The sequence below is a fragment of the Echinops telfairi genome, unplaced genomic scaffold, assembly GCF_000313985.2.
Source record: "Echinops telfairi isolate 266 unplaced genomic scaffold, ASM31398v2 ScPeMD7_443;HRSCAF=831, whole genome shotgun sequence".
Lineage (NCBI taxonomy): Eukaryota > Metazoa > Chordata > Mammalia > Afrosoricida > Tenrecidae > Echinops > Echinops telfairi.
In genome coordinates, this window is record NW_022104341.1 from 5,891,845 (window position 1) to 5,919,565 (window position 27,721).

At 52.8% G+C, this 27,721-nt stretch overlaps 1 protein-coding gene across 1 annotated transcript in view; it reads right to left on the reverse strand.

Annotated features, from left to right (window-relative positions):
- Nucleotides 1–804: 804 nt before the first annotated feature.
- The window catches only part of KCNC4 (potassium voltage-gated channel subfamily C member 4), a 54,303-nt gene continuing 27,386 nt past the window's right edge, over nt 805–27,721 (reverse strand). Inside the window, exon 4 of the mRNA XM_045292147.1 lies at nt 805–1,297. Coding sequence (XP_045148082.1) covers nt 1,131–1,297 — 167 coding nt within the window. The 3' untranslated portion in view covers nt 805–1,130. The remainder of the gene's footprint in view (nt 1,298–27,721) is intronic.

Sequence of the window (27,721 nt, forward strand, 5' to 3'; positions counted from 1 at the left end):
AGGGGAGAGCGGTCAGCGCTACTTCCTCCTGGAGCTCCAGTGGCCAAACCGCAATAGCGACCCCTTCTGCCTGGATGGCTCCCTCCTTCCCTGCAGGTCCTAGTGCCCTCCCGTTTCCCTGATCTTTCCCACTGGAGAGTGGATGAGTGGCCACCTGAGGGTGCTCTGTCACGGATCACTTGCCCCTACCGGTGTCCTTGTGGGGCCATGGAGTGGGGCAGGGACTTTGCTGACCCCAAGAAACTGCCTACGCCCTTTGAGGCGTACTTACAGGGTCCCTTCTTGGATCAGCATCTCAATCTCGGCTAAAGCTAGACTCACGGGGCCTATTGTCCCCTGGGCTGCTGTGTCAGTCTGGGTAGACTAGAGAAACAAATCCAGGGAGACTCACTTTATATCAAAGAGCAATTGTATATTAGGAAACATCCCAGCCCAGTCCAGATCAAGTCCATAAGTTCGATATTAGCCATATGTCAATACTAGTCCATAAATTCCTCTCTAGACTCATGCAGGCATGCAATAGCGCCAAATACAGGACGATCACAAGTCAGTGGGTTGAAAGTCTTGTGGATCCCATGGCAGTGGAAGCATCTCAGGGCTGGTGTGGGTCTTCACATGGCTCCTCCAGCTCCAGGGCTCTGCCTCCATCAGGGTGGCTTGTCAACAGGAATGTCTCAGAGGGAGACTGTGTATCCCACCTCCAGGGAGGAAGACAGGAGTTCCCAGAATCCTCAGGAGAAAGCCATGACCACCCAGAGGCCTCATGGGCTATGACCTGATTGACAGGCTAGACTCCATCCCTTCGCTCAAGTTGACAGTAGATTATGTAACTGCCATGGATGCTTTTACTACTCCCATCCCCTTAGCCAATCTCACCACATCTCAACCAGTCTCCCCAGGGCTCTTCTCACAGCTGGCTTGGTGTGAGGAGGAAACAAAGTAGGAATCAGCTGAAATCAAGCGCATCATTCCATTAACAGTTGACCCTCGGTAGACGAAAGATCCCTAGACTCAAGAGCAGAGAACCTGGGTCCCACTCCTGCACGTCCCCTCACCAGCTAGTCACCTCGTCCTTACAGCACCTCACCCCTCAGAACCTGAGAGACCACTTCCCCAGGTTCCTAGGAAGATCATTCAAGATCATGGAGATGCGAGGAACATGCACATGTGGAGAACTGATGAACTGCGTCTGGCGCTGTCCTGGCTGCTCGGGTAGATGTGAACGTTTCATCTCCAGCCTTGAGTTGAACCTCAGGGTTGTAAGCAATGTGTCGTCTGTGATGATTGGTTGTCCTTCCTTAGGGAAGACAAGAGGGGTCAGAAACAAGGCTCTCTCTCTCACACACACACACACACACACACAACCAACCAGGAGACCGTGAGGAAGTGCCCTTATGTTCAGTATGTGCAATAGAAGATGGGGTGGCACAGGGTTCTCTAAATAGATAAAACCAGATTGCTAATTATTTATATATATATATATATATATATATATATATATATATAGAGAGAGAGAGAGAGAGAGAGAGATAGATAACACAAGAAATAAACAATTAAATTATAAAGCAGTTATATAGATAGACACTATATAACACAAGAAATAAACAGTTAAATTATCAAGCAGTACAAATGGCTCAGTACAATTCAAATGTGTTAGAGAGTTGTGAGACACTGGCAGTCCTTCAAGTCTTGAGGGCCGCCAGGTCGTCCTCTGTAGAGAGATTCAGGCTTTCCCGGCACAGGCAGCAAACAGCAAGGCAGGTCACCAACAGTCAGTCCCCAGCCCAAGAGATGTAAATTCCAATTGTGTGGTGAAGCAGGTCTTGAAGGAACCTCAAATTACAGCGACACAGTCCACAGGTAGCGTAGCTTGCAAATTGAGGCACAGAACAAGCAAGGCAGCCGCACACTGGTCCAATGATCAAAGAGCGAGAGACAAGAAAGGTGAGGCTTGCTGAGCCACCCATCTCTCTGCCCTTCAATTAATCCCACATGTGCTTATTGGCCAGGCTGGCACAATAAACTAACTACCTCAGCGGGGAGCAACCTGGGCACAAAGGGTCAGGGAAAGGTTTGGGGTGTATACGGGTGTCTAGGGGCTGCTATAACAAAGCACTGTGAATGGGGTTTAAAGCAGCAGGGGTGTGTTGCCTCCCAGTTCTGGGGGCCAGAACTCCGAAATCAAGGTGTCATCTCTCTGAGGGCCATCAGAAGGGTCCCTTTTTGCCTCTCCCTACTACTGAGGGACCCTAGAAATGCCCAACGTGCCAGACCCCGTGGCTGGACCCCTCACATCCCCGCCTCCTCCTGACATGGCCACCGTCCATCCCTCTGCCTCTCCGGTCTTTCTCATCTTTTATAAAGACCCTGGTCATACTGGCTTAGCGCCTACTCCCTACTCTACAACCTCATGCGAACTGACAGCTTCAAGGTCACGTTGGTCGCACCAGGATGAGGGCTCCAGCCTACCTTTGGGGTGGGGCTGGGGAGGACCAAGCCGACTCACCGATGGCAAGAGTCCTTCTTTATCTGGATGGGAAGGTCTGCAGGCTTTGGACGGTTGTCTGGGAGGGTGGGATGGGGTGGGGGTGGAGGAGGGCACTGGAGGATTGGAGGGGAAGGTTGGGGGCAAAGGTTGGAGCAAAGGTTGGGGGCAAAGTAAGGGTGGCGGAGGGAAGACAGCCTGCAGGAAGGGAGAGCAGATTAGAAACTCAGCTGGCTTTGGGCCCTCTGGCCGCTCTCTCACTGAGCCCTGTTTGCCTGGGGGCAAGCTTCACTAGCCAGTCTGCTCTCTACATCTCCACCCTGGAACACTTGTAAGGATAGCTACCTGGAGGGACTGCGTGAGAGCTGCCTGGCACGGACCCAGGAAACACGCTAAGCCTCAGGGGGCTTATCTCCAGTGGGGATCTGGAGTCCCTGGGGTGGGGTATGGGTGCCAGCAGTTAATCACCAGTCTGCTGCTCACCAGAAAGGGCTGGGGTTGGATTCCCCCCGGAGGTGCCGCGGAGGAAAGCCCTGGCTGTCGACATCTGAAAGCCAGCCCCTGGAAACTTCACAGAGCACAGTTCACGCCGACAGTTCATGCCGACAGTTCACGCCGACGCCAGTGTCGTCTCCACGAATCACCTCCTGCCTGTCGGTTTAGAGCGGAGACGGCGCCTCCCTCACGGGGTGGTGTTAGGATGAAATGAGAAAAACGTGACCTGTTCGGCACAGAGGGGGCGCTCAGGGAATGGGTTGCCACACCAGCGCAGCCCAGGGGAAGCAGGGGCTCGGGCCTGCTGGTGGCCAGGGAGAGCGCCAAGGAGGGTCCTGACCGGCCTGAGATCCACCCATGCCTGGGAGTGGGTGTCTGGTGGGGGGGAGCAACCCTCTCCTTGCTGTCCTCCCAGGCCAGTGCCCTGAGTCAGCCAGGCCCCACCACCGCTGTGCGGGGCGGCAACACGCTATCCTGAATGACCGAGGCAGGGCAGAATGTGGGAGGGCTCTTTCCTGGCAAGCAGGCTGGGCTGTGGACCTCGGCTCTCCACTGAGGGAAGAAGCAACCCTTCGAAGGGCTTAGTTGGTCGCAGGCGTCCGGTCACAGACCTCTTCTCGCAGTCACCGAGCCTGGTTCCTGGCAAAGCGGACGCCCCAGGCGGCCAGGTGGTTTATGAAGAATGGGGGTGAGAATGTGGTGGAGGCTGCTTAGATTAGGGACTCAGTGCCCCTTCTAGTCCCTTTGGCCAATCTCCAGAGAGCTGGGGACCCTCAAGAATCCACGGGGTCCCCTTTTGGAGCAGTCAGGAGAGGCCATCTGAAGTGAGCCAGGACCAAGTACGGAACCGAAGGTTCAAAGCCCATCATCAGCCAGAGCCCTGGCCTCAGCCATCTGGGCTTTTCCTCGCGGCGGGTTCCGCCTGGCCTACTCCATAAGGGCCACGTGGGGGTCTTTGGGGTTAGGGTTGTCAACTCTTTGTAGGTGGTGGAGTCTATTCTGACTCACAGCAGCCCTATAGGACAGAGTAGAAATGCCACGGCTGGAATCGATCTTCTCTCCCGTGGAAGCAGCTGGTGGACTTGAACAGCCAACCGACTGGGTCACAGCCAAGTGCTTCACCAATGTGCCACCCGGGCTTCTTTGTCAGCCTTAACCTCACACAAATCATCAGGAGCCACTGAAGCGTCTCTGACTCTCTTTAGCAAATGAGCCCTTCCGGTCAAGCGCAAATCCTGTCCATCCCTGTGACAAATGTGCGTTTGGGACCCGTGGGACTAACATGAAGCCCTCTAAATCACAGCCCCCCTTCAACCAGGCCAGACTAGTGTTGCTGTGGTGGGGGTGACCTCATGGCACCCCACCCCTGCCCCTGGCAAGCGGCGCACCTATCTGCTTACTGCCCCACCCCTCCGGGTGGCTGCCCGGCCTCCTCCACTAGCCCTGACGTCAAGGCTGCCTGTTAGCTGAGCTTGCAGAAGGTGGAGCCAGTCTTCCCAACAGAGCGGGGGCGTGACTGCGGGAGCTGCCACCTGCTTCCTTGCCCTAGGGGCTTGGCTGGCCTCCCTGCCCAGCCTGCATGGTCCCTGCGCCCAGACATGGGTGGCCTGGGCTCTCCCCGGCGCAGGCCCTCTCCAGATGGACAGGCTGTGGAGTAGACCTGTTAGATTTGTATTTGCTCTTATTGTGGCCAAATAAGCATAACAAAGCATCTGCCCTTGGTGACCATCTCTTGGTGTACAATGCAGCGACGTGAACCATGCCCAGAGTGCTGTCTATACCACCACTCTCCATTCACGAAGCTTTCCTCTGAATTACAGAAACTTAAAGGCTCTGGTGGCACACATGGTTAAGTGGCCAGCTACTAACGGAAGGGTTGGTAGTTTGAGTCCACCCAGAGGAGCCTAGGAAGAGAGACCTGGAGATCTGCTTCAGCAAGATCAGCCAGTGAAAACCCTACAGAGCCCAGTTCACCTCTAGCCACATGGGGTCATGTATGAGAAGTGTAAGTGTTAGGTGGACTAGCAGTAGGGCTGGGAAATGTCTGTTAACGCATGCCCAGAGGGCCAAGCTATGGGAGCAAAGGAGTGGCGCACTGCACATGCCCAGAGGCTCAGGTTTCCCGCAGGTAGACATGAGTGGGCATGAACCTGAATTGGCCCACCTAGGCCAGGTGAATTCAATTCAGCCAATGGGACCGATCAGGGGTCGTCCACCACGCCTCCCCGTGGAATCCTTGAAAAGGCAGAAGCCCGGAGTCAAGCGGCAGAACTTTGGCAGAACTTTGGGGGAACTTTGGGACACTTGCTTCGGTGTGAATTCTTTCTAGTGTGGAGCCAAGGACCGAGGTATATCTAGCTCCACAGAGATCCAACATAAGCATCCTGGCTTTTAAGGGACAATCTGTCTGTACTTCTTCCAAGACAAATGCAATTTTCTTCTGATAGTCCATGCATAAGCTATTCAATATTCTTCACCAGGACCATAATTCAAATTCACAAATTGATCCTCAGTCTTCCTTCGTTGTCCAGCTTGTATATGCATATCAGGTGACTGAAAAGACCATGACTTGGGTCAAGCACATCTTAGTCCTTGTGGTAGTTACATAATCCGTTGTCAATCTGAGATTTAGGAGTGAAGGGGTGGAGTTTACCTGTCAATCAAGTCATAGATTGATGACCTCATTTGGAGGGATTGAGGAGGGAAATAGCTTTTTGGAGGCGAGACACTGGCTCACTCCCTGCGGGACATTTCTGATAAGAAGTCACATGATGTTTTCTCAATATTCAATTGCTCTTGTATATAAGCCTCATTCCTATACACATGAGTGTCTATGAATTTGTTTCTCTAGTCTACCCAGACTCACAGTCCTCAAAATGCCTTCACTGATTTTTATTTACTACTTTAAAGAGGTATTTTGTTGCAGATTTTCCCGTTTGATTTCTTCTTAAAAAAACAAAAAACAAATTTAAAAACCACTTTTATTGGCATATAATTCACATAACATGCAACAATCGTTCAATGTATTAGGAAGAGCTGTATAATCATCACCACAATCAATTTTAGAGCATTTTTTTCTTTCTTGTACTTTCTGCTATTAGCTTGCTATTTCTCCCCCGACCTCCCATGCTGTACTCTCAATGAACCCCTCATCCAGCTACCATCTCCACAGATTGAGCACTCCTGGATTCCATGTACAGAAACACACAAACACACAACAAAAACACCAACACCACCACCAACAAAGTAAAGCAAGCAAACAAACAAAAAACCTCAATTGAAAACAAAGCAGAAAATATTAAACACTAGAACAAATGAAACATGGGTCAGAAAGGAGACCAACTGATACGTTATTACATTTCAGCCTCACTGTCTCTGCCAGAATCGACTTTACTGTGCTCTGTCTGAGAGCAAGGCTAGTCACACTCCGGACTCTTCCCACTTGACTTCCTGACTGCGGCTTCCGTGAGTGTCAGTTGTGGCGCCAACTACAAGGTACTCCTTACAACTTCAATTCTTTCTAATCCACGCTGTTCTAATCCCCGCTGTTCTAATCCACACTGTTCTAATCCACGCTGTTCTAATCCCCGCTGTTCTAATCCACACTGTTCTAATCCACGCTGTTCTAATCCACGCTGTTCTAATCCACGCTGTTCTAATCCACAGTGTTCTAGTCCACACTGTTCTAGTCCACACTGTTCTAATAATCTATACTGTTCTAATCCACACTGTTCTAATCCCCGCTGTTCTAATCCCCGCTGTTCTAATCCACGCTGTTCTAATCCACGCTGTTCTAATCCACACTGTTCTAATCCACGCTGTTCTAATCCACACTGGAGGCTGCAGTCTTTGATCTTCTTCAGTCAGAGCTTCAAGTTCTCTTTGCTTTCAACAAGCAAGGTTGTGTCATCTGCATATCACAGGCTCTTAATGAGCCGTCCTTGAATCCTAATGCCACATTCTTCTTCACAGAGTCCACCTCCTGGGATTATTTGCTCAGTTGACAGATGGCTGATTTTGGACCACATGGTTGCCCTTGTTCTGTTCCAAAGCCTAGATCCTCGTCTATGAGCACAATTATTTTGGAATTCCCATTCTTCGCCATGTTATCCATAGGGTAAGTTGAATGAGTTTGCATAGTCAATAATACGCAAGTGAACATCTTTCTGGTATTCTCTTCTTTCAGGCAATAGCCACCTGTTGTTACACATCCGCCTCTGAATCTGGCTTGAAATTCTGACAATTCCTTGTCAATGTACTTGAGACCATTTTTGAATGATCTTCAACAGAACTTTACTTGCGTGTGATATGAATGATATTCTTAGATAATTTCCAGAGTCCATTGGGTCACTTTTCTTTGGAATGGGCACAGACATGGCTGGCCATGGAGCTGTCTTCTAAACTTCTTGACATAGAGGAGTGGGTGCTTCTAGTAGCGCATCTATTTGTTGACACATTTCAGTTGACATTCTATCATCTCTTGGAGTCATGAGTTTTTACGTATGCCTTCAGTATAAGTTGGACTTCTTCCTTCATTAACACTGGTTCTTGATCATATGCTGTCTCCTGGGATGGTTGAACATCCGTCGATTCTGGTAAAGTGACTGGAAGGGGGAGGCGAGGGAGGCAAATGCAAACCAAGAGCTCACCACCTTCTGTCACTTTGACAGAGAGTGCTGGCTTTCGTTTTGCTGTGAGGCTGGAACTTATGCCACTGGCATTTCAAAAATAACAAACAGCAAGACCACCCAAGGTGGACAGGTTTGAGCGGAACTTCCAGACTGAAATACACTAGGAAGAAAAGTCTGCTGATCTACTTCCAAAAATTACCAATGAAAATCCCGTAGGTCACAATAAGAAATGCTGAATCACCAGTGACTGTGAAGGTGGCCCAGGACCCGGCAAGGTTTTGTTCTGTTAAACGTAGAATTGCCAAGAGTTTGACAGTAACAAGTCCATTGCCCAGGGTACAGGTGGCCTACTAGAAGTGGGGACAGGAACCCAGGGAAGCAGGAAGGTGGGATATTGGGAACACTGCTGGATGATGATTAAGAAATTGGAGCTGAGTCATGGAGACATACACCGGGGATAATCGAGAGACCTGGGGATGCTGTAAGGAGCCTTGGTGGCACTGTGGGCTAGGCACTGCGTTATTTACCACAAAGTCTGCTGTTCAAAACCCACCAACCCCTCGGTGGGAGAAGGATGAGGGCATTGCTTCCGTCCAGGGTTGCAGTCTTGGAAACACATGGTGTCATAATCCACTCAATGTCAGGGGTCAGGAGGTGGAAGGGTAAGAGGCTGGCAGAAGGAGAATTTTGTCTGGAATCAATGTTCTTCTCTTCAGCACAGGAAACAGAAGCGATGTCCCATTCCTGCGTGCTGGTTAGCAAAGAATCCCTACTAAGGTGCTAATTGTTAACTTAGGAAAGCGTTAGGTGCTCACTGCTTTAAGGTGTGGCCCCCTGCCTCCTAGACTCTCTGTTTTCTTTACCCACCCATTGGTGTGAAGGCAGTGTGGCTTTGGGAGGGAACAGATGAGTTCAAAATATGATTGCCATTCACTACCAGTGACCTTGAGCAAGTCATGTGGTTCTGGGCACCTCCACATCCTGTCAAATGGAGACAATCATGCCATAGGGTGTTGGGTGGGTTCAGTGGGATGCCCTAGAGCCTAGCCAATCTGAGAAGGCAGGTCTACTGTGTCACATGAGGACACCCACCCTGTGAGCCAAAATCAACTCAACAGCACCCAACCCAACAGCAACATGCAAGGGCCCTTGCTCCGAGCCAGCGCCAAACCCAGTGTTCATGAGGGCTGATCTCATGACACTGCTCCAAAAGCAGTCTTGATCATCATAGAGCAGCAGTTCTCAACCTGTGGGTCGCGACCCCTTTGGGGGTTGAACGACACTTTCATAGGGGCCGACTGATTCATAACAGTAGCAAAATGGCAGTGATGAAGTAGAAATGAAAATCATTTATGGTTGGGGTCACCACCACATGAGGAACTGTATTAAAGGTTGCGCCATTAGGAAGGTTGAGAACCACTGCCATACAGGAAGGGGGTGGGAGGCGGTGCGGTGCGGGGGGAGGAGTGGAACAAGGGTAAATTTGCTGTCATTTCTACAGAATCATCAACTCTGAGCTCAGTGCCTAATTATCACCTGGGCCTCCCTGGAATCCCAGAGCAGAGATTGATTAATCAATGTTCTGTCCGACTCTCAGGCTCATTGGGAGGAAGCTGCTGTGGTGCCAGAGCTGGGGGCAGGGAAGAGGCCCGGATTAGTATTCACTGGTGAGTAGGCAATGCCAGGTCCCAGGCATGCAAATGAAAAGCTTTTGCCCTCAAGGAATTTGCAATCCATTCACCCCCCAGTTGCCAGTCAGCCACCTGAAATGCTGCCTGCGGCGGCAGCGACAAAAAAGATAATGTGCAAGTGACCTCTCTGTGCAATTGTCGGACGCTTGGGACTCAGAGATGTTTTCTGAGGGTCGGGCTGATAACCGCAAGGTCTGCAGTTCAAATCCACCAGCTGCTCCTCCAGAGAAAGAAGAGGTTGTCTGCTTCAGTCAAGAAACCCACAGGGGCAGGTCTGCTCTGTCCTGTAGGGTCATGATGAATTGGAGTTGACTAGCATCACTGGCTCTCAAGGAAGGCACTGCTCCTGACTTCCAACCACCACAGCTCTTCTGTACCCAGACTGTGGAGACCCTGGGTGGTGTTGAAGGGGTACCTGCTCAACTGCTCACTGAAAGGTGGGAGGTCCCAGTGTACCTGGGGAACTGCTTCCCCAAATAGCAGCCATTGAAAAACCCTAGGGAGTACAGTTCTGCTCTGAAACGCATCGGCGCCACCTTGAAAGCCACTGGGTTTTAATCCAGATCTTGGGGTGCCGTTTGGGGGAGTCTCTACGGTGCTGCAGTTGGCAACAGTCTGGGACGCTGGGTGGGTAAGGGAGGAGAACCACACTGGGCCCCTGATTCCTGCAGGTGGGAAGCCAGGAATGGAGACCTTCATTCGTGAGCTAATTATAAAGACCTGCTTTGACAGGTGTCAGGCCCCAAGAATCTGGGTACCTTCACGGGACCCTCAAAATTGTTTGGTGGGCTAAAAGAAAGTCGCATCTTGGTGTCTACCAAGTCCACGGAAGACATATACCAGCCTGTGTGATCCAAGGACTGTAAATACTAAAACCGAAATCGGAAGGAGGGAGTGGGACAGAGCTTAAGTTGTGAACACCTGGTTTGCAGAAGGTTCTAGATGGCAGTGGAGCCCCAAATCTATCTGCAGGGTTCCCCCATGGATTCAATCTGCAGTGAATTCCCTTCAACCGCAGTTGAGGATGTGAATAGCCTTGTTACTAGACAAAGAGCATTGTATAGTAGATTATGGCAGATATAATTAGGTTAAAATGTAATCTCTTATCATTTGAGCTCTCCTTTTACCCATTTTAAACGTGTGTCAGTTTAAAAAAAAACAACAATGAAGGGGAAACATGGATTTAAGTCTCCAGTGAAGTCCTTCTGACCGTAGACCAAGGAGATGCTACCCTTGAGATCATGCACAGTGCATTGGAAAGTGAATTATTACAGATGCAACTAGATTAAAATTTAACACCTTATCGTTTGATCTCCCTTCTGATCTATTTTAAATTTGCTTTACTATTTAATAGTGTCTGCTTTCTTTTTAATTGAGGCTTTTCTGTGTTTTATTTTGTTGTTGTGGTTTGGGGGGGTTTTCTTTTATGAAATCCAGGAGTGGTAAATCTATAGAGACAGTAACTGGATTAATAGGTATGGTAGGGGAGGTTGGGGGAAATGGGGAGCTAATCACTGAGTACAAGAAAGCAGGAAGTGTTCTCAAATTGAAGGTGGTGATGGTTGTCTAACTCTTCTTAATATGATTGAGCTACTGGATTGATATGTGAATGATATGCCAATAAAAAAAAAAAGAGGATCTCATCTCTTCGCCAGAAAGTGGTCGATAGGGTTACAAGTGCAAAGGGTGGTTGGAGATTAAATATCAGACACCAATTCAAAGAGATGCTTTCTATTCATTCAACACCTATTGAGCCCCCGCTTAATACCAGGCAAGTCTGTGATTCAGTCTTTGCTCTCAAGCTCTGTCTAGAGACAGGGGTCTGCTGCCACAGTATAATTCTCAAAACATCAAAAATGCAAGCCTCACACAGCTATAGAATGGACACATGTCACAGAACTGACTGGACTCATTTATTAATGAGGAAATCAGTCTGATGATAAAGCTGGGCCAAGAACAGTTGAGGAACTAGTGTTTAAAGCGAGGGAATCTATCTATATGAATGCTCTATTCTTTACATGCAAGAATATTCAATATATATTTAAAGTTAAAGACAAATTTGGCCTTTTAAAAATACCCTACAGAGCAATAAAATCAGGGTTGTCTTTCCTATTTGGACAAAAATCATTTGAATCTCTACCAGATTAAAAAGTAACATGTCACATCACAGTCAGAGCCCCTAATCAATGATAGAACATAACAAAGTCAAACAAGGACACAATCTTCCAAAGCAGTGCTTTCCAATTAAAAATAAAAAGAACTTTCATATACTTTTAACCTTTCTAGGAGTTACACAGGAGCCTTGGTGGCACAATGGCTAAGTTAAATGCTCCATGGTGAACCTAAAGGTTGTCAGTTCAAATATGCGCGGCAGCAAGGGAGAAGCACCTGGCATTCTGCTCTGGTAAGGGGGACAGTCTTGGAAGCCCTCTGGGGCAACGGGACTCGGTGACAGAGGGTTGACTCAGAACCAGAGTCAGCTGATGTCCGCGCACCACAACAGCAGCCCCATTTCCAGGGGGGGAGGTTTAAAAATCAGATTATATTCATTTTAACGATCTATTTTATTTAACACAATACATCCCAAAGTATTGTCACTTTGGGCATGAAATTAGCTACATTTCTCGTGCTCAATCACCATATGCTGACAGCACACTTCTGGAGAGTTCATCTTTGTGTGGTCTGTTAGACGCAGCTTCAGCATCACGTTGAAGCAACATTCAGTCATCCCCTTGGCCGTGTCTAAATGTTGGGTATTTTTCTTGGCGCATCTTGACATATCCGTCTCTATGACCTACTTGGTCAGTCCACCCTCTGACCCGTAAACGACTTTGTGCGGGACCACACAGTGACCGTCTAGTGCAGGGGTGGGGGATCAATACCAGCTAACATCAAAGATAAGCCGTTTCTAGGCATCACATTAGAGTGAGTTAATGAAATCCGTGATCAAAATGGCCTGTGAGTGATGTTATAAATATCCAGGCAGCCTTTGGTCAGATAACAGATTCCCCACCCCTGAGATGGTACCAGATACGGGCTTGTCAAGGTGTTTAAAGCACTGTGGGAACATACAGTTCAGCTGGTGATAGGGGGAGCTTAGGAAAACCTCACTAGCGGTGAGAAGGGTTTCCAGTGGTGGAGACGTGGCTACGGATACTCCAAGCAAAGAGAATCAAACCAAACAACCAAATCCACTGGCATTGAGCCAAAAGTGCACAGATTCAAGAACCCTCATTGGGTGTGGTTGGAGCAGAGGGCACATGCGGGGAAGGACGGACTAAGTAAGGCCTGGCAGATAGGCTGGGATTTGAAAGTAAAGGGTTTGGGGAAGCCAGGCTAGAACATCTAACCTCCAGCCAGGTTAGTGGGCACCAGTGCAGGGTATTTAGTAAGGAGGGATATAGCCCGATCTGTCTCTTAGGAAGCATCTTCAAGCCCCAGTCAGCCCCGTGATGGGTGCAATCAGCCCCTGATCTCCACCCTCTATTCACCCCAGCAGGGAGTGGGCAGGACCTGTGGGTCTTGGGTGGTAGCTAAAAATACTTTCTGGGCATCAAGTTACATATGTGACGTCCAAACTCAGAGTGAAGAAAGCACACAGAAGGGATAGGGTCAAGGTGGTTTCTGAGGACAAGATGGAACCACTCTTTCCTGCCCTAAGAAGGCAGGAGGGTTACAGGCTTAGACATAACCTTGTGGGTGGGGGATTCCGTGATGACCACCACCCTGGGTCAGGCTTGCTTGGGGCCAGGCTAGTTCGAGGCAAGGGACATCCCAGCCTGGCATTAGCTCAGCACTAGCCACGTGAGATACCAAAGGAGACTGGGTTGAACTGCGATGCCCCCATGGCTTGGGTTTCTCTTGCCTTTTACATCTGAGTGAGCCTCGGCGGGCTTTACGGGCACTCCATGAGACACCGGTCTCGAACCCCTGCAAGAAGCAGGCCAGACCAGTGCCAGCAAATCTAGGGCAGGCCCAGACGGTATAGAGAAGAAGAAGGAACGCCTTCATTCTCCAAAACATGCCCCCTGGAGCTCCACTTCATCCAGGGCAGAGAAAGGGAGCCTCGCTTGCTTTCCTCCTAGCGCTACCTGAAGACAAATTAAGTGCACCGAGCAGGTTTCTTTCGCCTGGGAGTCTGGGACCAAAGGAGGGGAGAGGCAGTGTGGGGACAGAGAGATTGCAGGATGGCTGTCCTCACATCTCTCTCCATGGTGTGTATGGCGAACGGCAGAGGGGAGGAGGCTCTTACATCAGCTCCCTCCTGGCTGGAGGGTTTCTAAGTGGCTAGTCTGGGAGGACCATAAGCTGAAGGATTGTATTTCCACGTGGGGTTTTATAATTACCATCCTGTTGAAACAGGAAAAAATCAGATCTAATCTCCTTGGAGATAAGACTTCCTCTCGCTTCCGACACATTTCCCCATGAGCTGATCGCCAGCTGGGGCTTCCTGTGAATGCCTTCTGATGACAGGGCGGGAGTCACAGCCGCACGAACTGGGTTGGAACTTGGGGAACGAACCCGGGTGTGCCAGCTCCCAGCCCCACACTTAGAAATGGGCTCTAGAGAATGCCAGGTATGTGGTCAGGACAGAAATTCCATAGGACACCGGCTGGGCTCCAAGTACCACATGGGGTTAGTTGCCCCACCACACATAAGCAGCTCGCACTTCAACTGAGCCCTACTTACTGCTTCCATCGCTTCTTCCATCCTCCCTCAGCCCCGGTTCCCTCTCCTCCAGGTGAGGTTGCCTGGAGGTATAAGTGGGTAACACACTCAGTTGGTAGGCAGAAGGTCTGCGATCACCCTTGGGTGCCTCAGAAGAGAGGCCTGGCATCTGCTTCTGTGGAATCAGTCCCTGAAAATGCTCTGGGGCACCGTTCTACCCTGACCCACGGAGTCCCCATGGATCGGCATCCCCCAGACAGCAACAGGCTGGCTGGCTGCTCTCTGATAACGTTGGAAGGGGTCTTAGGATTCATCCAGAAAAAAAGGAGGAGAGGATGGAAGGAAACTAGGTTTTACGAAATGTCAGTGATGGAGCTTGTTATAGGGACACATGATGTCAGTCGTTGGAGCCTTGCAAGGACTAACGGACATGGGGACACGGCCTCCGCTTCTAGAAACAGGGGAATGAAGCTACGACACGTGGCACGGCTGCTGGCAGACACTACATGTGAGCTCATGCCCCTGATTCTGTCAACAATTGGTCCGAGTTGAGCTGGTCTGGTCTCTGGAGAAATCGGCCATGGAGCCATGGAGCTGTAGCTCCTGGATTCCTGCTGGGTCCTTAGGCTACACCGAAACCCAGCGACCGGGGGCCCAGGCTCCAGCCCCTGGTCGGCATGTGCTTGCCCAGTGTGGCCCCGAGGGCCGCAGCTCTCCACATTTGGGAGGCTGGATAAACACTCTAGAATCCAATGAACACTAGATGCTTCCTCCAAAAACTCTCCCATGCGTATATTGAATTGTGCCTGAGATTTCACTGGGCCCCCTCGCGATGGCTTGTCTTTCATGCAGGAGACCCAGGTTTGAGGCCTGGCCATTGTACCTCCGGCAGGGCCACCATTGGGTTGATCGTCAGGGAGGGCTTGTCTGTTGGCATGGCGCCGCCGAACAGGATTCCAGACTTCGATAACCACGGAGAAGAGCCTGTTGGCCGCCTTCCTAACCTCAGTCCACTTTGGAAGTGACCGTGGGGATGGCACAGGATGGGGCGCAGGGGTCACCATGAACTGAGTCTGAGAGTCTGCTAAGTGGTGGGGAAGCCCATGGCCTCCATGGGGATATTGGTGGGGAAAGGGAGAAAGGGTTTGGGAGACTACAGGGAGAGACACCAAGCGCCCTGAGAGCAGGGAGAAGGGCAGAAAAGGGGGTGTCATAGAGGTCAGGGCAGGAGTCAACACCGGGCAGAGCCTCTGCCTCGGGGGCTGGGCAATTCCCAAAGTGAAGTCTGTTCACCTCACGCGAGATTGTCTAATGGAGAAGGCTCCCCGAGGTCAGTCCTGACCCACCCTGGGGCTGGGCTCGGTTCTAATATGGGAAGACGGTTCTGTTGCATAGCTCCTGCACTCTTGTTGACTCTACATTCAGACAGTGGATTAGCATCCCTTCCCTGACCCAGCAGCAGCCACAGCTAGAATAAAACTCCAGAATGATCTTGGTCTCAAAGTAGCCCAAACCCTCTAAGTGCCAAGGGTGGGGTGGCGCCAGGCTAACCCGGTCGACCTGTTAAAAATAAGGATGATGTAAGGCTGGCTTCCCCAGCAAAGGAAGCCCGGCTCCTGCTCTGATTCACCTCCATGGGAAGTGCTCCGTCTCTCCCTGCACTGCTGCCGGCTCTCCTCCTGCCTGCACCCCACTCAGCAGACACCAGGCACGGCACTTCGGGTCTGCTACCTGTGCTGCTCCTATTAGGCCCCTCAGCCATGGCCTGCTGGGGGCCTGGTCCCTCCTCTCTGTCTTCCTGTCCTGCTCCTCCCCACTTCCCCTCTCCCTCATCTGCCTGCCACGCTCCCTCCTCCCATGCGGTCTTCTCTGCCTCCCCTTCTGACCCCCTTTCTGCAGCCCCACACCCTCATCTTCCTCTTCTGCAGACATCTCCTTCATTCCCTCTCCCCTCCTGGGCTCTCATTGCCCTGACTCACAGATGTATGTTTGTAGACAAGGCCTGAGGGCAGCTCCCAGCCCTGGACCTTAGGGGAGGCCAGAGGAAGGTGGTGGCCTGGGGTGTGGCTTCTCTCTGATGCCTGGGAGCCAGCAGACAGGTCACCCGAGCGCCAGGGCCACACCAGTCAGTCATCTCAGGGGCTTTACTGCCTGAGGCTCTGCGGCAAGTTGACTGTGGCCTCCTCCCGCCAGTCCAGCCCGCTGTGAGAGGCTCCAGCCAGGGATCCCCCAGGGCTTTCTGCTGTGGAGGTCAGCCCTGTCGCTCTCCACCCCACATGTAGACAGGGAAAGGACGGGTATTCAACTGCAGGATCCAGGTGCTTTACCTGCTCCTCTCGGTAAAACCTGACAGAGGTGTGTCCTGGTTCTCAATTTTATGACGAGGACTTGGGAACCTTGGGAGGCTAAGTCATTTGCCTAAGGTCACACAGCTCTAAAACAGAGGTGCCAGTGGCAGCCAGGATGGCAGTGTGATGTGGGCCAGGAGTGGTGACAATAGTGGCGCGTGTGCCTGAGAGCCATCTCCTGCCTGACAGCTGGTGACCAGGCAAACAATGGTCAAGCCAGGCCGTGAGATTTGCTGTCTGTGAGATCTCTGCCTCACTGCTCTCTCTCTGGGCCTCACATCTGTAAAATGGACGTGGCAGAAGCAGCCCTTGCCTCCTAGGGTGCTCTGCACAGAAAGGAGGGCTCATCTATAGAGAGTGGGCTTGGAATAGCATCCGATCCCTTGTTAGCGCTCCATCAACATGACGTTGATTATTCCCAGTCACCCGCTCTCTGCTGGCCACACACTTTCTCATCTAACCTAGCAGTGCCACCCACCTTTTCACAGTGGAACCGGAAGCCCAGTGAGATCTAGGGGCTGGCTCCAGCCCCAAAGGAATCTCCCCGAGAAGCCGGCCACCCAAGGCGGGCCTACGCAGCAGGGCCTTCCCCTCAGGGCTCACGCTCGCTCGAGTGACCAGACTAGTCCTTCTTGGTGCACGGAGAAGGGCCAGGGACTGGGGGAGAACATTCTTCATGAAGACTGAGAAGGGGAGATGAAGAGAAAGAGCCCAGCACACGGGCCCCTGGCTGGCTGGGGCTGGGAAGCTTTGGGAGTGGGGGGTTGTGGGCAGGAGAGCCGGTGTACAGGGATGGGGTAGGTGGAAGTGGGGCATGGCTGGCACACAGTGATTCGGATGGTACAGTGAGAGAACCAGACACTTGAGGACAAATCTTCTGAACAAACTCTGAGGGCCAGATGCATGGCAGGGAATGACAGTGAACCACAGGGGTCATCCAAGGGAAGTCACCGGATCACTAGCTCTCCCTCCCTCCCTCCCTACTTTACTTCCTTCCTCCCTCCCTCCCTTCCTTTGCTCTCGCTTGAGATCCCGGGCACTAAACAGAGGCCCGAGATGGAGGCAGTAAAAGGTGGGAAACTCAAACCAAACTTCCTGTGATTGAGTCCATTCTCCCTCACTGTGATCCTTTACACAGGGGAGAACTCCACTCTTTGGATTTCTGAAGTTGTAAATATTTCTGGGAGCAAGAAATCTTTCTTTCTCCCACCAAGGGGCTGGTGGATTCGAACCACAGACCTTGCGGTTAACAGTCCAATGCACAACCACTACACTGTCGGGGCTCCTGCATAACAACTGACACATTCATAAAACAGTAAGCAAGCAACATACAATCACTGGGACAGTACCACAATGGAGGAGGGCACCCGTTGCTGTGAGCGTAACAAGGGAAAATGGACAGTCCATTTGAGCAAGTCCAGCTAGGCTTTGGGTCAAGACAGAATTCCATGTATGACCCTGGCCTTTGATTTGAGCTACAAAAAGAAGCTGCTAATTTCTCATGGAGAGAGAGAGAGAGAGATCTACCCTTAGAACCAGAAATATTTCACACATGAAGAGGAAAAGAAATTTCGCCTACTCTGAGCTCTCTAGTGCTAGGATTTCTTGTGACATAGAACAAGGCTCTCATTCTGTACGTTGAGAGGTCTAATGCAAGATACACTGGCCCAAATTCTTACTAGAGTGTGAATGACTGCTATGAAGGACTTTCTTAAACATAAAAGGTGTCCTCTCTTCTGAGAAGCTGCCCTTGGTGATGACGGCAGAAGGATACTGAAAACAGGCATGTATATCTAGCTGGCAGTAAGCATTGATTGTTAGGGAGCGTTCCCTGGCACGGCTCGGGTAAAGCCCAGGGAGAAAGATGGAGAGAGATGAGGTCAACCTTCTAGTTCCTCATTGAGACCCAGAGCCAGAGTGGTAACACTGGGGCCTTCTTGTTGCTCCCCCTCCTTGGGAACTGCCTGCCACCTCTAGTGGGGTCCGGGAGGAACTGGTCCCTACTATACTTGCCAGCAGTACACACAGAGCTGTGTCCTCAGGGGAAGAGGAAGCCCTGAGGCTCAGGCTGGATGGAGCTGGGGAGGTGGAGAGGTGCTGGCACGTGGCTGCCTGGTGCACAGGCTGGGCAGCACGCATCAGCCACCCAGGCCGACTGGCTAGCAGTCTGGGAGGATTAAGGTCCCAACAGCCACTTCTTTGTGGTGACGGTGGTGGGGGCGGTAGCCCTTGTGGAACTCCATAGCAACTCAGGTGCCACCAACCGAGGGAAGGGCCCACCATGGCAACAGCTGCTCTGGGAACAGCCCCTCTGGGGTTCCCAGCCTCCTGGGTGGCCCTCTGGTCTTCCCAAGGGGCAGCTGGCCCAGGCTGGGCTCGGGGAGGAGCGGACGTCTCTTCCCTAAGCCTCACCTCAGGGGCCAAGGGCTGTGGGCACGGAGGAAAGTCTTGCCTGTTGTTTGTTTGCTGTGACTATTTCAGTCACTGGTAAGAATTTGAAGTGAACTGTCTTTGCACTTGGGGCCTAGATATGAGGAATGGCAGGGAGGGCTGTTTAGGGGCAGGTCTCTGGGGATGTCAGAGGTAATTGAGTCACAGGTAAGGAGTTGAGTCACAGGTAAGGAGTCCCCCAGCTCTGGTCCCTGCAGAGGGCTCCTTAGGGCTGTCTGGCCTGGTGGTGGCGGGGGCGGGCAAGGTGTCTGGGAGTCAGCAGTTCAGGATGTCATTGGTGTTGGTGACTGGCTCGCCCCACTGTCCCACCCTGAGGCCTGCATGGGATCAGAAGGCCCAGGAGTCAGGAAAGAATGGGGGTGGGCGGCTGGGGGAAGCCCATGGTGGGTCAGCACCTCCTGCCTGTAGCTTCTGGCCCCTTCCTCACCCCGCAGCCCCACTTCCCTCCCTCCGCCTTCCTCTCTCCGTCTTCTCTCCCCCGTGATTCTTCTTTATTTCTTCTTCTTTGGTCACCTATTCATTCATTCACCTAACATTTCTCCATAGCTCTGGTGTGTGTGTGTGTGAAGGCTGGGCGCTTGGAGGGGCGCCTGGATTGACCAGCACCCCCAGGTAGCTCTCAGTGAGGGATGGCAGGGGGGTGGGGAGCGCTCCTGCCAGTATGCACCAATACCTGGTGGAAAGAGCCAAGACTCCCGGGAAGCTTCCTTCAGCTCTCGCGCTCAGGCTCTCATTATTCTGAGTTTCTCCGGCAGGAAGTGCATATTGTAAAGAGAAGAGCGTTCTGTTCCCCAGGGGCTCCCAGGAATGCCCCAGAAGCAAGGTGCAGAAGCCAGCTGGAGACAGCACGTGGGAGGGGCAGGAGAGGATGGCGCTCTCTCGGCAGGGACGCTGGCCCGGCCCTGCTCCTGGCCATTCATTCATGACATGTTTACTGAGCCCTCTGCACTGTACTAGACCCTAGGAAGGCACCCTTCAATCGGGGAGACTGGCCACAGCAAGTACGCAGATATATACTGGCCAAGAGTGCTGAGTGCCCCGGAGAAAGGGCATGGGCTGTGGGGCTCCGGGGCCAGGCCCAAGGGCGAGAGGGTGCAGTTACACTGGGGGAGTTGGGAGGGGGACCCAAGGGGAGGAGAGAGAGGGGTCCTATGAGAGGCCAGGCTGTGGCCGAGGCGTGGCTTGTGTGAGGTGGTCACAGGGGAGTTGCTGCTTCTTAGGGCTGAGGGGAGAGAGGCCTGGGCCAGCTGAGAGGCAGGAGGGCCCCTTGAGGGCCCTCCTAAGGCGTTTGGATTTCATCCAGCCATGGAGGGCTTTAAGCAGGGGTAACCTGATCTGGTCTGTTTTAAGCGGTCTTCTCTGGCTGCTGGCAGGGGACTGGGGCGGAGGGGCAGATGGGGCATAGGAGACCAGTCTGAGTGGCAGCAGAGACTGGCTGGGAGTGAAGAGTGGAGGGGAAATGGAGATTAGTTGAGAAGATTCTTGAGTGGTGGGATTCCACCTCCCAGACAGGAGATTTGGCCCATGCACCTCCTGTGCAGCCTCCCCTCATCTGCCTGCAGAGGGTTGTGGGCTGCACTGATGTGGAGCAGTTCCGGCAGAGCTCCTGGCAACCTATGCCCTGAACTCGGCCAGTGCAAGAAAAAAGCCTATATATCCCGACAGTCCAGTCTGCCCTCAATCACGGGGATGGTCGGATGGTGGAGCGTTTTCACTAGAAGTTGGGAGGAAGCTTTTCTTCAGGTTAAGAGTGTAAGCTCCACGCCGGCAGGGGGCTTTGGCTGTGGTTTCCCCCAGTGGGGCAAGCGCCTGGCCTTGGTGGGCATTTTCATAAAGATGGATTGAATGCTAACTGAGAGAGACTCCGTGAATGAGACGGTGGGCTTAGGGTGACACCCAGACTTCTGGTTCGGGCCCAGGGAAGGTGGATGGTGGTCGCCCATGCAGAGGGGAGAGTGGAAAGCAGGGGCCACACTCAGAGCCAGTGTCTGTCAGGAAGCCCTGGAGGCGGTGCTGGGGGAGAATGGGACAGGGAGGGAGAGGAGCTCGTTTGGCCCACTGTTGCAGCCACAGCCTCGGTGGTTCCGCGCTGTCAAGTCCTCCCCAATCAGAGAGACCCAGTTTACAACCGATAAACCAAAGCCAATATAAACACACGAGTTGAGGCGGACTCCTCGGGACCCTGTAAGACGGTGTTGACCTGCCCCCTGTGTTTCTGAGACGGCTCACTTCCCACGAAGCTGGGGTGCCTGTGTCAAGAGAGACCAGTCCCTGGGGAGGGACCTCCCATTTGGTAGGGGGCAGTGAGGATGGGGAGAGGTCCTCACGGCGATAGGCTGGCACAATGGGCCTAGGTGTGGCGACCATGGGGAGGACGGCGCAGGACCGGGCAGGGTTCATTCAGTGGTGCACAGGGTCGCTATGGGCCGGAAACGGCCCCAAGGCACCGAACCACAAACAACAGCATCCACAGGAGAAGGAACCACCACCCCGTCCTGCACCCTCCTCTCCATTGTGACACTTGAGCCCCATGAGGCAGCCACTGTGTCAATCCATCTTGCTGAAGGTCTTCCTTGGATGTGCTGACCTTTTATTTGACCAAGCCTGATAGCCTTTTCCGTGGACTGCTCTCTCCGGCTAACACCTCCGAAGTACAGGAGGTGAAACCTTGCTATCCTTGCTTCGAAGGACCATTCTGGCCGCACTGCTTCCAAGACAGCTTTGTTGGTTTATCTGGCAACCCATGGCACTTACATAGCCTTCACCAAGACCCTACTTCAAGTGCATTGATTCTCCTTGGTCCCGTGAGTCCCTGTCCAACTTCCACCAGCATCTGAAGCCATTGCAAACCCCCTGGTTTGGGCCAGGTACACCTTCGTCCCCCAAACAGTACCTGGGATACGTTATTTGATGTCATAGTTAATCATGGCTCCTAGTGACCCATGTGACAAAACAGACTGCCTATGGGGTGTTCTTGGCTGCAGGACTGAAGGAAGCAGAGTCAGCGGTGAGAGTGACTGAGTGGGTTCCAACCTTCAGCCTTTTGGAGAGCAGCCAAGCACTCAAATGTTGCACCACCAGGGTGCCCCGGTGTGTGTGTGTGGGTGTGTGTGTGTGTAACGGATGGGCGTTCAAAGGATGGAGTTGAGAGGGCGTGTCTGGGGCAGTGGTCACCTGGGGGAAAGTGTGTGGGGAGAGAAGGAAGGGGACCCTTTCTTGCTCCCTTCCCCCTTAAAAAGCAGGAGCCCTACCTTGCCAGAAGCAGAACCCTGCCATCGTGGGAGGCTGGTGTTCAGTCGCTGCCGGTTGTGGGTGGCTGTTCCGTGGATGGCACCGCATGGGGACCCCTGTGTGCAGGGTACAGCGGTGGAACTCATGGGGCCCCCTGTGTGCAGGGCACAGCGGTTCCACGGGCCCTCGAGGCTGTGAACTTGCCAGACCAACCGCCGGGCTTAACTGCTGGGATGGTTGGCGTGCAGTTTGGCACTTAACCATTTGTACCACCCAGACCTCCCTGGTATGAAGCAGCCTCGGTGTGCATTTGCTGACACCTGGAGAAGCTGGCAGACACAGGGGCCTGGGAGCCACAGCCTGCGGAGGCGCAGGGAGAGGCTTCCGTGCAAGCCTCAAGAAGCCCCCGTGAGCTGCAGCTGGATCCTCCTCCTTCGCGGCCTGCTAAGCTTTGGCCAGGGCCAAGGGAGGTTCCCTGGTGGAGACAAGACCCCTGGCAGTCTTACCTGGCTTCTAGGTAAAGTGTGTGGCCGCTGCAGCCCCAGGTGATGGAGCATGCTCAAACGCCACCTGCTGCGTGGGTGCCAGAGGGTGCACATGCCAGGGCTCGGAGCTGGGAAGAGAAGTGTCTTGCCCCTGGCAACCATGCCTGAGGGTCTCCAGGAGGGCAAGACTAAAGATGGCTTGGGCCTGACATCACTGCGCTGCTGCAGATGAGATACCACACACACTGCTCCCTGGGAAGAGTATAGTATTGGGTGCCGCCAAGTGGATCCCTTTCCAATGTATCAAGGCCCGGGTGATACCGGGGAGCAGTTGCATACAAGCTTCTGGGTTGTAATCATTATGGGGTCAGGGCTGTCGGGTCTTCTCTCCGGCAGGGCTGCTGCAGGTGGGGTGGGGGTGCGGAGTGGCATCACCCAACCTTGTTAGCAGGCATGCACTTCATCGGTGCACCACCAGGCTTAGAGGAGTTCTTGGTGCTGGCAAAGAAGCTCATCTCGGGTACCTGTTTGGAAGGCCTGGCTTCCCCTGACCCATCTCCACCCCAAACCATGCAGCCCCACGTCTGAGCTGGGAAGTCACAGGATGGGCGGAGGCCTTCAAGTTCCACTTGCCACGCTGAGCAGGAATCCTTCCCACAGAAGCCCAGCCCGTGAGCATTCGGGATCTCTCCAGACACTACCCGTAGAGCCCCACCCACGGCCACCAGTCGGTTTCAACTCAGCCACTCTGTCCCCGGTTCCTGCAGCCACCCCTCTTTAGGGCAGCAGGGGGAAGGGGCTGGTGGGGTTGAACCACCCACCTTGCCATGCACCGTCTAATGCTTAACGGGCAGCACCACCAGGCAGCCTGCACCAATGCAATCGGAAAGACCCACACCTGTCAGCGTCCCCTCTGGTGGGAGGGGGTGGTGGTGGAGGGAACAGTGGTGAAGAGTGTGGCAGCTTACCTTGTGGGGGGCTCAGAGGTGCTTCCTAAGACCAGGTGTTCAATTTATCACAGCAAGGGAAGCAACACCAGGAAGGTGGTCTTCATTCAAACGTAACTTGCCTTCACAAACATTCCCCCAATGGGTCTGCCATCTGCCCTCCGTGATCAGATGTCTTGGAAGTACAGGAAGGTGGGACGATGTTTCTGTGTTTTGAGGCTAAGCAGCTCCTCTGGGGACTTGGTTATGACCCCCTGCAGTGCCCCAGGGCATGGGATTCCGTGGGGTCACAGAAACAGGTGCTGCGGTCCGGTCCACTGCGGAGAGCTGTCTGAAGTCCCTTGGGTATGCAGGGTAGAACTGTGCTTTGTAGGGTTCAGGGCTGGGACCTTTCACAAGCAAACCTCCAAGCCTGTCTTCTGAGGTACCTCTGGGGCAAGGGGGTGGAGGGGTTCAGACCATCAACCTTTTGGTTAGTTGTCAGCACTGTTTTTGTTACTCACCTCCAGTTACTGAGTGAATGAATCTGAGGAGATATCACCCCCTTTTATGTGTGTGTGTGTGTGTTCAGTAACATTAAATAAAACCCTTCCCCAAGCCCTCCCTGGTTTTCTTATCTGTAAAAGAGGAACCGAACATATTGCCCTTGCTATTGCAATCAAATGACCTTCAGGAAACTCAGACACGGGGAAAGCACGCCTCCTTCCAGCAGCAGGGCCTATGGGTGGCGTGGGGACTGCACGTCGGGCTGCTGGCCACAAGGTCAGCACTTCAAGGCCACCCGCTGTCTCGAGTGTGTAAAGATGAGGCTGTTTGTGTAAAGAATTTACAGTCTTGGCAACCCCAGAGCCCCATAGAGGGAGACTGAGTGAGGGCGTATTACTTTTACAAACCCTACTCCGTTCAGGAAGCAGCTCAGCACTGGGCAAGCTTGGCTGTGAAAAGGAAGTCTGGCATTCAGATCCCTGCTCCCATGGAGGTGAGCGCCTAGAAGCCCCCTCAGGCAGCCCTCCGCTGTCACAGGGTTCTCTGGGGTGGAGACCAACTTGATGGTACTCGGCACGCACTGGGCTTGTTCCATCAGCTGCTCTTTGCTTCTGCTCGGCCGGCCACAGTGCGCTCTGCAAACCGGGGATGATGACGGTCAAACCCAAAGCAAGCTCTCGCTGCCACCCTGTCAATTCACACTCTCCGTGACGCCCGTACGGGGCAGGGTAGAGCTGCTCGCAGGGGCTTCCGGGATGGCGAGTCTCCACAGAAGCAGGCAGCCTCCGCTTCCTCCGGCAGACCGGCTAGTGGATTTGCACTGCTGACCTCGCGGTTAGCAGCCCAACGCCCCACCAACTACGGCACCAGGGCTCCTGTCATGATGGCGCCAATGCTTTTTCATGAGCGTTGCTGCTCTGAAACCCGAACTCACCGAGGCTGCATTGATTCTGACAGCATGACTGCCTGCCGGGGCAGAATGAAACTGCCCCAGGGTTCCCAAGACTGCAAATGGAAGCAGCCTGCCACCAATTTCTTCCGAGGAGCAGCTAGTGGGCTCCAAATGCCAACCTTTCAATGAGCCGCAAAGAGTGGGACCACCATGCCACCAGCCCCTTGACTGTTAGCTGTTTGACATCGTTAGCTCATCTTCCCAGCTTGCACGGAAAGGTGCCACTGGAAGAGGGTTGGTTCACAGCTCCTGTCTTGAAAAGTGGAGCGTCAGACCAAACGCCAAGCCCCCTGTGGTCAGGAGTTCTCCCCAAGCAGTTCTAAGCACCAGCCCCGTGCAGAGGGCTTCAGGGGAATGGCCTCGTCCTCCCCACGGCTCAGTGAGGTAGGTACCATGTGACTCCTGTTTCACAGAATCGGCAACAGGAGCTCAGAGAAGCTAAACAGCTCGCCCAAGGTCAATCAACTCGGAAAGGACGGAGCCTGGACGCAGACCAGTTCTGACTCCAGGAAGTCACCACTCAAAACCAAGCGCCAACCTCACTGCCATGGGGCCCATTCCCACTCACGGGGACCCTCGAGGGCAGGGTGGAACTAACTGCCCCTGTGGGTTGCTGAGGCTGTGACTCTATGGGGGTAGAAAGCCTGGTCCTTGGCCCACGTTGCGGCTCCTGGTTTCAAACTGCCTGCTTTGTGGTTAGCAGCCCAACTCGTAGCCCCACAAGGTCCTGGTGTTTTAACCAGCTCCCTTCTGTGGGCTCAGGGACCAGAGCTTGTTCCACACAGCTCTGCTGGCTGCTGCCTTGGGGTGGAGGAGGTGCAGCAGGCTCTAACTTCTCCCCCAAAACTCTTTGCCCTCCTCCCGCAGGGGTCTGCAGGGGTCACTGGGGACCCCAGCTACATCTACTCAGGTCCCCTTAGGACCACCCTGCCTGAGACCCATGCTGTGGGTCCTCAGTCAGACCGTGAAATGGCTCCACATTGATCGAACAGCAGCAGCAACCAAAAAAAAAAAAAAAAGAACAAAAAACCAGCCATTTGGCCGTGGGCCCTGGTGCGTAATATCAGTGTGGAGCCAGCAGTGCACTGCAACCCATTATCGCCCAGCCAAGCCTCTCTGGGGCGAGCCTGCTTGCAAATGGCTGTCTTCTGTCTGGGGGGTGGGGGTGGGGGTGCAGCCCCTCCTTGCCCTCCAGTTGCTGGAGGAGAGATTTTATCTTTAATGGACAACTGGCTGCCTGCCACTGCTTTGCCTCACCTCGCTGGGCCAGGCACAATGCCCAGGTTTCGTCTTCACTTCAGGAATAGGCTTCCCCTGGCTTCTTCCCTTCCCTCAGCCCATCCCTCCTCACCCGACAGCTTCAAGCTCCCCCGGACGGCTCTCCAAGGGAGCTACGGTGCTTTCCTGATGTGGCTGGGCAAGGAGACCCCCTAAATGGTCTCAGATCTACGGGGCAAGGATGGGGAGGGAACGAACAGTTCTTGTGCACCTACCGCGTGTCCCAAGTGCTGACTCTTAATACATCTCTGAAGTAAGTGCTATTAGGAGCCTCATTGTACACACAGGGTTGGGTGAGTGGCAGCAGGTTACTCAGCTAATCAAAACAGAACCAAGGTCCAGGTGACTCTGAATCTATGCCTGGGGACAGGCCAGAGTAAGAGGACAAACATGCACCTAGAACGGGTCCCTAATTCTCAGCGCCTACTGCAAAATGACGGTGTCCTGGTGGCGTACTGCTACCCATAAGGTCAGCGGTTCAAATCCACTAGACGCTCCACAGGAGAAACATAAGGCTGTCTGCTCCCATAATGGTTTATCGCCTCAGAAACCCCCAGGGAGCGCTCTACTCCGCCCTATCGGGTCAGACTGGTCTCGACGGCAGCCGAGTGTGGAGTACACAATGAAAATGCAGGTGCTCTCAGCCCTGTCTACATAAGACAGGCTGGATGAACACTCTGAGGAGAAAACAACGGGACCGCAGTTCCGGGGGACATAGGAGAGAGGGAGGTGGCGGGAGAGGAAGTGGTGTTAACAAACCCAGGGACAAGGGAACAACAAGCCATCCAAATTGGTGGTGAGGAGGGTGTAGGAGGCCTGGTAGCATGTGATCAAGGGAAATGTAACAAAGAAGAATTACTGAAACCCAAATGAAGGTTGAACATGATTGCAGGACAAGAGGAAAGTAAAAGGAAATAAGAGGAAAGATCTAGGAGGCAAAGGGCATTTATAGAGGTCTAAATAAAGGCATGGACATATGTAAATATATTTATATATGAGGATGTGGAAATAGATCTATGTATATATATGTATACATTTAGTATTAAGGTAGCAGATGGACATTGGGCCTCCACTCAAGTACTCCCTCAATGCAAGAACATGTTGCTCTATTAAACTGGCATTTCATGATGTTCACCTTCCCAACACAATTGCTGAAGAAAAATGGGTGAATAAGTAAATGTGGCGAAGAAAGCTGATGGTGCCCGGCTATCAAAAGACATAGCATCTGGGGTCTTAAAGGCTTGAAGGTAAACAAGTGGCCATCTAGCTCAGAAGCAACAAAGCCCACATGGAAAAAGCATACCAGCCTGTGCGATCATGAGATGTCAAAGGGATCAGGTATCAGGCATCATCAGAACAAAAAATCTTATCATTGTGAATAAGGAGGTGTGTGGAGTAGAGACCCAAAACCCATCTGTAGGCAATTGGATATCCCCTTACGGAAGGGTCAGGGGGAGTTGATGAGCCAGTCAGGGTGCAATGTAGCAACGATGAAACATACAACTTTCCTCTAGTTCCTAAATGCTTCCTCCCCCCCACTATCATGATCCCAATTCTACCTTGCAAGTCTGGC